Source organism: Haliotis rubra, unplaced genomic scaffold, assembly GCF_003918875.1.
Source record: "Haliotis rubra isolate DU_JTF1 unplaced genomic scaffold, ASM391887v1 Scf584, whole genome shotgun sequence".
Taxonomy (NCBI): Eukaryota; Metazoa; Mollusca; class Gastropoda; order Lepetellida; family Haliotidae; genus Haliotis; species Haliotis rubra.
The window spans coordinates 368,091-380,929 of NW_025767284.1; the positions used below are offsets into that span (position 1 = coordinate 368,091).

The following is a 12,839-nucleotide window of genomic DNA, read 5'->3' on the forward strand; positions in this document are numbered from 1 at the left end:
GCCATTGCCATGGGTGATAATATGATGCTGTTCATCTCTACATAAACTGACCTCGGAAACAACAGTGGTGAATCAAGACCGGCAAGAAAGGATCACTTTGACAATCAGAAGCGCTTATTTAATATTCGGAAAATAATAATACAGGGAAATGGGATATACAAAGAGATTCATTATAACGTCCATACATCAAACATGATTGATGGAGCGTCCCTGATACAGCAGGAAGAGATCCGTTAGGATCCCCTTGAAGAGAAGTTGATATCATCTGAGCATGTGTTGGTCATATTTGTGATGTATACACTCATAAACGGATGATGGCTTCTCATTAAGTTCAATGCCATGTATTTGTTGCGCTTATGTATTCCGTTTGTCGATGAATATGTCAGAAATCTTTGACTGTGTAACTACGGTGATTTACGAGCACAATCAGTAATCAAGGCCTCTCACTAACAATCAGTAATCAAGGCCTCGGTGGTAATGTGAGACTAGTCACGCGTCATGAATGACCTTCACCTTCTCAAAGGATGGCATTGTCATGATGTATCGCTTCCGATTCAAATGCGAGGATTCCAACATCATGTACATTTAACGACGGGTGGAATGAGTGAGTGAGGGTAGTATTTCAGTCAGGTAATAGCATGGCTGCTTGATGACGTGGAATTGCAAATTATGTTGAGGTTTCAGCGAACTTTGCTGCTACCTACGAGTGTGGGTGTCTTGCTGTCAAGACGAGAAGATTTTTGCAAGCCAAATCTTGGATTCTAACCCACGGATATCAGTTCCAGGTAAACAGAGAATACTGCAAATTCACTAACGTAGGGAACCACACGAAAATCCAAACCCAATTCTTAATTATACCCCTGGGTATGAAATTCTGACAACAACAAAAAATGCCATACAATTATGTTGTTCTAAAAATGTTTATCCTGTCGTTTGTGATGGCCAAAATGGTTACTATGGAATTAGGTTGTTTATGTTTAGGCGATTTTCTTTGACAGATATGTCCGTGATCGAATCGATCCAGAAAAGAAATGAAGTCACATTTTTTAAGAAAGCTGACGTTTGATTCCTTCAGAGCCCGCTCGTCTTTGAGTTTGAGTGGGCGACCAATGTTCCGGACTGGTGTACCGGATGTGACGACTTGGAGACGACCTCAGATGTTGCTGGTGGCTGGCTGTAAGGGTGCATACAGATAATGAGCCAACGATCGTAGGATTCTGGCACGTCTACACAACGAACTGATGATCACTGGATCAGGTTGAAGCAGGACTAAGGTCAAGCGGGTGTTGAGGTAGCCTAGTGGATAAAGCGTTCACTCATCACACCGAAGACCGGGTTCGATTCCCCACATGGGTACAATGTGTGAAGCCCATTTCTGGTGTCCCCCGCCGTGATATTGCTGGGATATTGCTAAAAGCGGCGCAAAACTAAACTCACTAACTCAGATGACAAGCAACAGTTTCTCTAGAAGGTCATTGTTGACAGAAATAGAGGATGTATCATTCTAGATATCACTTGTGCAGCAATTGTAAAACACGTTTTAGCTATCTATCTGGTGGTGGGTGTATCAATCATCAAACAGAAAGGTTTATATCCATAACGCTTTCGCTGTATTACAAAAATGTGGATAAATACATCATTTTTACCCAATCTGTATTATTTTTATCTATGAGTCTATCAAATATATGACAGCCGGGATTGTATGACCAATACTTCATGATAATGAACATCCTCCTCCTTCACCGATGATGTACAGCGTGATATTGAACACCGTGTCAACTGTCACGGTTGTCACGGGAGGAGACAGCATGACCCACATTTTGTAACCTACCCTTCTGATGACGTCAGCATTGCATGATCACGTGTTATAACAAACAAATTATATTGACAGTGCGTGACTATCACGATCAGTTAACTTCTTTCAAAGGCTTGAATGTCATAGAAAACAAAATATATTGACTAAGTATGTGACCAAAGACAGCAGGTGAAGGTCGACTGGACATAGACTATGTTCTCTAGATGACTGCTGGATTGACTCTCCTGGATCCTGGATCACCTGGAGCACTAACGAAGAGACGTCGCGAATTTCGGTGTTAGAATGACGGTGTAGGTGGGTTGATATAGTAACGTAATTAACTTGGGCTGTAGGCACTGAACAGAAAGTGTGAGTGAGTTTGCTTCCGGGCGCTCAACACGTCTTGTGCTAGGAGTCGTTATCAAATTGCCGTTACACGATTCGACGGTGGTATGTTCGAATCCAATATCATGATACATATGTCCTCAACAGTCGTGTGCCACCCTCACCAGTATGATTTAGCACTGCTGTTGTGCTAAATTTGGTAATTTTGATAGCAGCTTGCACTATATATGAGTAAATAAACTCATCATGGTCATACCATCGTGGTTACACAGTCTTCCACGACCGCCTCCGTGGTGTAGTGGTTTGAGCGTCCGCCCGGGGTGCGGAAGGTCGCGGGTTCGATCCCCGACCGCGTCATACCAAAACACGTTGGTCTATGCCTGGCGCTCGGCATTAATGAGTACAACAAGGACTGGTCGGCTCGGAGTCAGTATAATGTGTCTGAGTGGGGTATTCATACACATACACACGCATGCACGTCGTCATATGAGCGAAATATTCTCAAGCACGACGTTAAACCCAATTCCACCACCACCACCACCACCACCACCACACAGTCTTCCACGGCACCATAACTCCATATGCAGAGTTGCTTCCCTTCAGTATAACATGATTTTATTATGGTGATTTGGTTTTCCATTTTGCCCTGATTCTTTCTTTGTCGGCAAAGTATTTGAGAGTTTCCCAAACAGGATGAAGATCTGAATCAGTTCGGGAATGTCTCCCATTTGAAGCTGTCAGGTCGTCAAAGAGGTGACCCTATGATATCTGCAGCTGAAATATTTCTCATCGCCATCCAATGGAGTTCAAATGAGTACTTTGGAGGTTTAAATGTTAATTTGACACACCGTGGGCCCGGCAACACACGTCACACACGTAAGCGTTAACTATATCCATTCGTCTGAACGAAACGCGTGGGAATAAGGTTTGATTGCACAACTTTATAACATATTGCTTCATTGATAGCAGTGATGATCTGTTTTGTACGGAAACAATACTTTCCGCGTTTTTATTGGAGCGTCGCATCATTAAAAGCATGATTTAAGACTTTGTTAAATGTATCACACATCGTCAGTGGGTTGTTCGACTATAGCTACATCGTGTATTGCTGCAAGTACTCATCTGCCTGAAGTGTTAGTACAAGACTAAGTGTGCACGTGGTGACAAATGGTTTTTCATTCAAACCAGAGCTGTATTATCTGTGTATGTGGGGGCGCTCGAGGTCTGTACTCAATCGCCTCCTGATCGCAGGGATACGAGGGTCGGCAAAACAAGTTTGATCTTTCCTACAAAAGGAGTATAGTATAGTGTTTGAATTAAGTAAATACTTCCCCCACCCACAGGCTGTGTTGATACACGAACACTGCAGTCACTGACGTGATGTCGACAATAGACAAACTTGACTAATGTTTTCTCATCAGAATCTCACAACTAGAAACACCAACTCATGTGGACATGCGGGGGCGGTGGGGTAGCCCAGTGGTTAAAGCGTTAGCTCGTCACGCCGAAGATCCCGGGTTCGAATCCCCACAGGGGTACAATGTGTGAAGCCCATTTCTGGTGTCCCCCGCCGTGATGTTGCTGGAATATTGCTAAAAGCGGCGTTAAACCAAACTCAGTCATGTGGACATGCAACATAGGCTATATCTGGGGTATACTATATCCAGTAAAGTACAGATTCTAATTCGTTTTTAGATTCAAACCCACATGTCTCAGGGGGACATTTTCTAAACTTTTCGCGCAATTAAAATTCCCTCTTTCAAAACTTTCTGCAAGAATTCTGCAAATGTTCCTAACTGAATGCCTGTCGTGAAGGAGCAAAGATATCATCTGGAGAAAGTCTTCTACACCATTGGACCATTTGCTTCCAGCGAATTTCTCAACTTTGGTATAAGTGGGGACCTCGGGAGAGGGTTGAGATGTGATCATGTTGGAATATGGTCCATCATAGTTCGGCTCAGAACGTTTCAGCCACATTTTGTGGTGACTACACTCCGAACCCGACAATAATACATGTTGTTGCTAACAACTGCAATCGTTACCTTCCTGTTAACGTTGCCCACTGGTAACAGTGGTCGAGTGATAGAATTCTTGTTTGAAGTTTCCTTCAACAGTATTTCAATAAATATCGTGTACTCCCCTGATTTTAGTTTTACGCCACACTCAGCAATATTATAGCTATATGGTGGCGGTCTGTAAAATAATAGAGTCTGGACCAGACAATCCAGTGATCAACAACATTATTAGCATCGATCTACGCAATTGGGATACGATGGCATCTCTCAACCAAGTCAGCGAGGCTGACCACCCGTACAAGACAAGCATGTGTTACTGAAGATCAATTCTAACCCGGATCTGCACGGATGTTTAGTCCATGAAATAATCTTATCAAATATATATATATATATGCACGAGTGAATGTGTGTGTATGGTTTTACGCCGTTTTCAGCAATTTTCCAGCGATATCACGGCGGGGGACACTAGAAATGGGCTTCACACATTGTACCCATGTGGGGAATCGAACCTGGGTCTCCAGCGTGACGAGAGACGCTTTAACCACTAGGCTATCCCACCGTCCCCGCGCACCAAGAGCGGCGACGCCATTTTATCTATCTGGGGAATCGAACCCGGGTTTTTGCCGTGGCGAGCGAACCCTTTAACCACTTGGCTATCCCATCGCTACTATACACGTGAGCATTAGTCAGGTACCTCCCATGTTTTATGCGATAATGCTATAATTGTATATGCTTCGAAGGACGACTGGGTAGCCTTGTAGTTTAGGCGTTCGCTCGACTCAGCCACGGTGTGCTTGGGTTCGATTCCCTGCATGGGAACAATGTCCAGCTAATGACAACGTAAACCATGCACACATACCCTCTGAGCTCGTATTATTACTTCAAAAAACCATTTAGAATCGTATCATTGGTTTGTGGAACCACTAGAATCGTATCTAATTCAAATAACATAATAAAATCGTATCAAGAAATAATTGCGATTTGTGAAATTATTGTCGATTTGAAAATGGATTATCACCGGTGTAATGAGGTGGCAAGGATCTCTTTTGACGTTAAGGAACCTCTGATATTCACACCCCCTTGTCTCGAAACTCGTGGGCGCAGTGTACCTCTATTTTTTGTCAAAAAAACACAGATCAACGTCAGGCGGATACGTGAATATATTCGTTTCCAACCACGTGTTGAAATATGAGACTATTCTTCAGAAATGCAATCACTGCTTTTGACAATGACAAACTGAATCCAACAATATTCGTGCACATTTGATTGACACTAAAACAATACCTTCATATATAACATATGACATGATTTATACATTGCAAGAAATGTAGGGGAACTTTGGTTTCTTGGTAGCCATGCAGTAAGTATGTAAGTGGTTCATGTGCCAAGAAAATGTCGGAAGAAATGAAGCTCCCAAACACAGTGACAGCGATGAGACATCTCGGACAGCACGCGCATGCGATTGCATGCTATACTCGGTTTGTGAGCGGACTCTAGGAACCTTTTCTTGGAACCAAAGCAACTGAGAAAGCAACTGATCTTTTTGACGTTTGCAATGTGTTTACGTGTCAAAGATAAGTTGCTTTTAAGTACGTGTCAGAATATTGTTGCTTTAATGCTGCATGTTTCTCAACCTACCGATTGCCAAGAAACACGTAATGTCAAGGGTCGACACCCTTCTGGACGCCGAATGGCATCAACAGCGGTCTCGGATAGACAGGTCAGATAGGTGGAATTAAGAAATCGGTTGCAAACTGCCACTCAGATGGGGAACCTACTTCAACAAGCAGCTGGTATATGAAGACATGCCATCGTCTGGGCAGGTTACAACACAACTTAATACGGCACGCCAATTGAATCAGATGTGTGGGGAACGTCAGCATTTGGAGGAATGATTCTTGGCTCAGGTCAGGTTTTCTGACGGATCATGGTTCCCTCTTGACTGCCATTGAGTTTGAGGACGTCTAACTGGCCGCCTTATGGACGTATCTGGTTGTTTTTGGTACCGGACCATAATAGTATAGTGGTATCACAATGACCGTCGAACTACACTCCATATTGTCCATTAGAGTGACAAGGCAATGCAATCGGGACGACATCATTGCAGTAGTCGCTACGTCAGCATGTCGTGCAACGTTTCACCTTTCGTGATGCACGTGGACATATGCAACTTGCCAGGATATTGAACTCAATTCCTTCAACAATACAACACCAAAGTCCTGACCTTTCACCTAATGAACAGAGCTGGAACGTCAAACACTCTCAATGAAACCAGTGCTGTTCTCATTGACGATTAGAACAAAAACATGAGTCAATATGGCATCAGTTGAACATTTCAGAAGCATACCTCGAAGAATCAGTGCATGTCTGGCCAACAGAGGACGTTTTACCCGATGTTAGAGACGATGCGGAGGTGTGTGGGGTCTGGTGTGGGTGTGGCATGTGGGGTGTGGGGTTTGGTTGTGGATTGTGGATTGTGGCTTGTGGGTTGTGGGTTGTGGGTTGTGGGGTTTGGGTGTAGGTTGTTGGGTGTGGATGCCAGCTTCTTTATACGACGGAGGAGTAACAATATTCTCCGAAACGGAGAGTTCCTCAGTTTGACATCCATACATGTCCCCTGGTTATGTGTATCACTTCTAACTTCCCTTCCAAGACCTTACTGGTATGGCAGCAGTAGGCCTCGTGGTGATTCCGGGTTGGAATCTATCCCATTAAACAGTGCATACGGTGATCAAAAGGACGACTCGGTGGATTGGGTGGTCAGACTGGGTGGCTTGGTTGAAAGCGGGCGATCGTAACTCTGTTGCCCCAAGCGACGCGTTACTCGTTACTGACTGGCCCAGGTTCGATTACTTACAGACAGTCATTTTACAGCTGGCAGAACGTGGTGTTAACCAACAAACAATCCAACAACTGTAAGCTATATGAGAACGACAGCATGGCACGAGATGGTCATGCCTCTGTTGCTTCTTAGCAACCTAAGTAAAGACGCCTAGTTATTGGTGTGCGCGTGTGCGTGTGCGTATGCGTGTGCGTGTGTGCGTGCGCGCGTGTGTGTGTGCGCGCGCGTGCGTACATGAGTAAGTGAGTATGGTTTAACGCCGCTTTTAGCAATATTCCAGCAACATCACGGCGGGGGGACACCAGAAATGGGCTTCACACATTGTGCATGTGGGGAATGGAACCCGGGTCTTCGGCGTGATGAGGGAACGCTTCAACCACTGGGCTACTCCATCACCCAGGTGGACGTAAGAGTCACACAGTAATCTGTCGGGTTTACGCCGTCGTGGTTCGCGTTGCATGGCCAGGATCTGATCGGTGACTGTGATCGGTGATCACCACAGTTCTTGTTGGTTTCCCCCAATATGAAAGCGTCATCAATTGGCGCAGTCCTCCAACTTATTGTTTAAAGCGACGATGAACCCAAACCAGGAACAGCATTTAGAAATGATCCCATGGATTCGTTTCCTGCTACTTTTTAATATCTTTCTATCTTTACTTCATAAACTTCACTAGAAGCGATTACGTGTGCGTGTTTGGCGTCCTTCAACTAGATAATATTACTTCCGTGCGTGGTAGAGGTATCTTTAGAAATGTTTGTGTTCTTTGATTCACGTATGTGAAAAAGGTTACCAACGGAAATACATGCAAATTAAACATTGCTTAGTGCAAGTAATTAAATATCTACATTTACACCGATTCATTCTAGCCCCGTTTTAATTTAAATTAAAAAACATGTATTATGTAAACCCAAAAAGCATCGCCGTCTAAATTGCTTTTGCAAGGACACCTCATTGTACTGTAAGCAAGGAAGAAATAAGGCAGTTTCTCGCCAGTTTTGCCGTAACCCGGCGGCCATGTCCATAATGCTTAAAACGAAAAAGGTGAGATGAGGTTTAACTTTGGATTTAAGATTGCTTTTCATTAACGCGTCTGAAGCTGCTTGTACATATCTGGTCGGCTGTTTTAGTTCAATCTCACTGTGAAGCCATGTTATATGCTTACCAATCTCTCACTATGCCGACATTTGTAGTTAAAATATGTGTCGAGAGAATACAAACCAAGCTCAAATTCAACACAAGTTAAATCGGCCATAACGAAGGCCATTTCTGGCATTTTCCTCGTTCCTATTTAATGCCTTTGACGCCGAGTGACAGGCAGGGCAGCAATAATTACCATCTTTTAACGTCCTCGTATTTGGACAACATTCCAGCATGAAAGCGTGTCCACCCGACTTGACGATATAACCACGTAGATCTGTTGGCGAAAACAACTTGACATTTTGTTTGAACAAATGTTCGCCTCAGGTGCTTCAAGAGATCCCATTCTTATCTCTGAGTATTACTGGGTGGGTCGGGTGACCGGGTGGGTAGAGCGTGTGGTTTGGCGGTGAACTCATTCTTTTCCGGGTAGACACTCCCATTTAACCTGCCCTCCCCATAACTCATAGCAGAATGTCAAGTAGTGAGCCCTGATTGCCCGATCGCACTTGTCGTTCTACAAATTATCGCACGACTGAGTGTATAATCATTTCTTACTTACGTCGGCGAAAATATCAGGGTTCATATTTTTTATACGATGCCCTTGGGCAAAATATCAGTTTGCGTGGTGACGTGACGTCATGAACAATGCTATGACGTCTCGTTTCTTCTATGACGTTGCGTTCTACATGCGGCGACGGCGGGTAGCCTGCAGCCTATGTTTGAAAGTAGATTTTGGTTTATTTTCCTCAATTTGACCACTTCGGTAATAAATAGAATATTATATTCGTGCCTATATCATACTATGTTTACGACACCCGTGCCCAAATGTTGGTATTTCCCGAGCGAGAGTGAGGGATATACCAATATTTGGGCACGGGTGTCGTAAACATAGTATGACATGTAGGCACTCATATAATATCCTCTATATATTCCACAACTGCTGTGGTCCCTTTCAGTGGCACTGTGTGGCGCCGGGTGTGAGAACATATATAAAATCATTTGATTCACATCTGAGCTATGCACAGCGGCATCCCTTCAATTAAACACTAATGTGGGTAGATTTAATGAATCCGCCACATACAATCAATAGAACTAAACAATGGACTTACTAACTGGGCTTACAGGTTTACAAATCTGACGTCATGGGGCTCACGTATTGGGCCAACATATTGCCTGGGTGTTCATAAACGCGTCTCCGTATGTTGGATATATTCCTTTGACATGAATGACAAAATGGGTTATCATGCCCACGATCGACACAATATTTCACACAAAAATCAGAACCTTTTCACACATCATAAATCAATGGTTCAGAAATATCTCCATTCCTACACCCACTGCCACGTCAGTGGAATGATAAATCTCGGATAGAAGTCAGATTTAGACGTAATGAGTGAGACATAAAATTTTACAATCTGTTACTTTTTTCCCTTCCATTCATGTAAATAACAAGAATACACAAGATGGCGGACTGATATCACTTGACACCTAAGATGACGAACAAAGGTGTTGGACACCTGCAGGTGTTCTCGACGTCACCGGTGCTGCTCAATCTTCAACACCATCAACTCCACATTAGCTGTGATATTAGACATTCTACTACCTATCAGTTATATAAACAATTTCAGGAAATATTTGGTTTTGAAATGTATCCTGTTAATGTTTTTAATTTTAAACACGTACAGATATGCAATAAGTAAGTTAAGGCTATCATCCCATACATTACCAATTGAAGCAGGTAGTTATAATAGCAGAAAATCCCCAGGGATAAATGATCGTGTAAAAATTGTAATTCTCAAGAATTAGAAGATGAATTTCACTTTTTACTTCAAAGTCCACTATACTCTCATTTGAGATGTATTCATTTAAATACATATTATTGTAAAAATTATTCCGTTTATTAATGCATACAATTATTATCTTTAGAAAATACTAATATTCAGCGTTCATTAAGTAAATATGTATATCAAACTTTTCAGTTAAGAAATAACAATTAATGTATTTGTCGATCGTTAACCTCACCACCTAAAAATGTATTAAATTTTATAATATCATACGTATGACCAGAGGCCAACATGGCTTGCACAATAAAGTCTGTCTGTGATAACGCTCACTACGTGTGACTTTGGTAAAACTTCATCGATGGTCAATGGTGGCTTCCTCAGTGACAGCTCGTGTGTCTCGATATTTCCCAGAGTTACTCGTAATGGTGAACTGTGGATAATACCCAGTGTTTGGCTTTATCGGCCGTATTAATCTTGCTTGTGAAATTGTTGAACTAAACCAGAGCCCGGACCTCGACTCCGAGCGGTTGAATCACTGTGTAGATTACATTCAATTTCTAAGCGCACACGCAAGCACAAATACGCACACACGACGGTAGATAAGGTTATACAAAAAGGTGACTCCTTAAAAAACGCGATTCACTATCTTATCGGTGATAGTAACAAAGTGGTTTCTGTACAATGCTGAATCATCGAACGATCAGCTCGCACTATGGTCATCTATATAATTCCGTAATTGAAGATTTATTTATTTTTTACGTGAATGTGAGTGTATTTCGTTAAGCTAAATCAATTTTCATCACTAATGAGACAATACTGCAACGTCAATATGGCGAACGTCTAGTTTCGATTTTCCGACTGTACATTCTTTCCTAACATCAATATCTTACAAGTCTCAACGGTGAACACGGCTGCACTTTTTAAAACATTATTATTCCATTTATCGACACCAGTTCGTCAAACTGTAAACCAGTTTCCATGGAAAGCACAACTTCAAAGTAAACCTTCAAAATAATATAAAAAGAAGCTGACTCACCTTGACAGGTATCGTTAGACCGGCGGGAAGTTGTACACATATAGTTATAAGTAGGGAAAGAGTCGCTCTCATGATGATGATGATGATTGTGATGTCAACACGGGTGTAGGTAAAGTCACAGAAAAGTCTGGGTGTATTTGTCTTAGCGGCTGATACTGTCCGGTCCTCTCCTCTGTCCTCGGTTGTCCTCTACTCTCTGATGTCCTGCCCGCGGAAGCCCTTCTCTTCGTGGTGTTCTCCGTCGCTCCAAACAGACACTGACTTGTCCAGTAGTTCCGGGATCTGGTCTCCTTCACTCTATCGGCCGGCGTGCCTCGTGCCGCGCTCGCGCAAGGGAGGTGGTCCTCGTTAAACGATTTCCCGCCTTTTTATACGTCGCGTGCCTTCCAGTGCATGGCAGACGACAAAGTAACGTCACTTCTTGTACTTCTGTTTTCCCAGGCTACATGGGAAGTGGAAAGCTACACACAATTCTCTTATAGCAATTGGGCTGATGACCGATCAACTTACAGTTATTGATTTGAGCTGCCTTAACAAGTCGAGTTGAGATGTTTGGCGGCAACAGTCATAGACAGATACAGACAAGACCTTAATACCGGGGTGGGTGATTTCACCGGCTAAAAGACCGATGACACCAAAAACACCCGCACTACCCTGGTGGAGTGAGTGAGTGAGTTGGGTTTTACGCCGCTTTTAGCTATATTCCAGCAGCAGCACGGCGGGGGACACCAGAAATGGGATTCACACATTGTACCCATGTGGGGAATCGAACCCGGGCCTTCAGCGTGACGAGCGATAACCAATAGGCTACCCCACCTCCCCACTACACTGGTGTCCCGTGAAGATCCGGGGTAGAATAGCAACCCATGTGCTTGCCATAAAAGGCGACTATGCTTGTCGTAAGAGGCGACTAACGGGATCGGGTGGTCAGTTTCGCTGACTTGGTTGACACATGCCATCGGTTCCAAATTGCGCAGATCGATGCTCATGCTGTTGATCACTGGATTGTCTGGTCCAGACTCGATTATTTACAGACCGCCGTCATATAGCTGGGATATTGCTGAGTGCGGCGTAAAACTAAACTCACTCACTCACTCAGTACACTGGTGGAACATTCTACACAGTTCACAAGACGCTTTCATGAAGAAAGTATGCGATTTGTTCAATACACTCTTCAAGAAAAGAAACGCATATGTGATTTTGAGATACTGGAATCGTGCAGCTGCGGCAAAAAGAATAGACGTATGCTATTTTTTTCCAAAACGTCATCTTTGTGGCATTGTAAACAACTTCAGCACCAAAACAAGATTTTTTTTTACTTTTCCCTTTGTTGTAGAAGCGTTTGAAGAAATACATATTTGCCAAAACGTCCCCAACAAAATGCACGTGTAAGTAAGCGGAGAAGCATGCAGTATCGATCAAGTAAGCGGAAAAGCATGCAGTATCGATCACTATACAAAGGTAAACGTTGTGTTTAATTTCGTCATTTGTGTTTGACTGGAAAAGAGGAAATCACCATGCCACGACTCAGGGTCGCCAATCGACACATCGCCATGGACGGCCTTGAAGCTGGGGGGTCGCAGTCTGCAGTTGCCCGACATTACAGCGTTCATCAGAGCACCATATATCGCCTTTGGGATTGTTTCCTGCAGACCAAGATCGCCCGAGATGCGGCCGTCTAAGAGTTACCACCCATGAAATGAACAAAATAACATTTTACCACTAATTGCATTCGACAGGCCGACATATTCGGTGGTGACAGTGTCATGGTGTGGGGTGTAATATACAGCACACAAAAGATCTGATTTAGTGGAGGTTCAGGAGAATTTGACAGCAAATCGGTACATCAACGAAATCCTTGCACGTCACATGCTTCCAAAA

General features: G+C 43.4%; 1 protein-coding gene across 1 annotated transcript in view; it reads right to left on the reverse strand.

The window, feature by feature from the left end:
* The window catches only part of LOC124254833 (corticotropin-releasing factor-binding protein-like), a 92,678-nt gene extending 81,393 nt beyond the window's left edge, over positions 1-11,285 (reverse strand). The window contains exon 1 of the mRNA XM_046688683.1: positions 10,959-11,285. Coding sequence (XP_046544639.1) covers positions 10,959-11,030 — 72 coding nt within the window. The 5' untranslated portion in view covers positions 11,031-11,285. The remainder of the gene's footprint in view (positions 1-10,958) is intronic.
* Between the last annotated feature and the right edge of the window lie 1,554 nt (positions 11,286-12,839).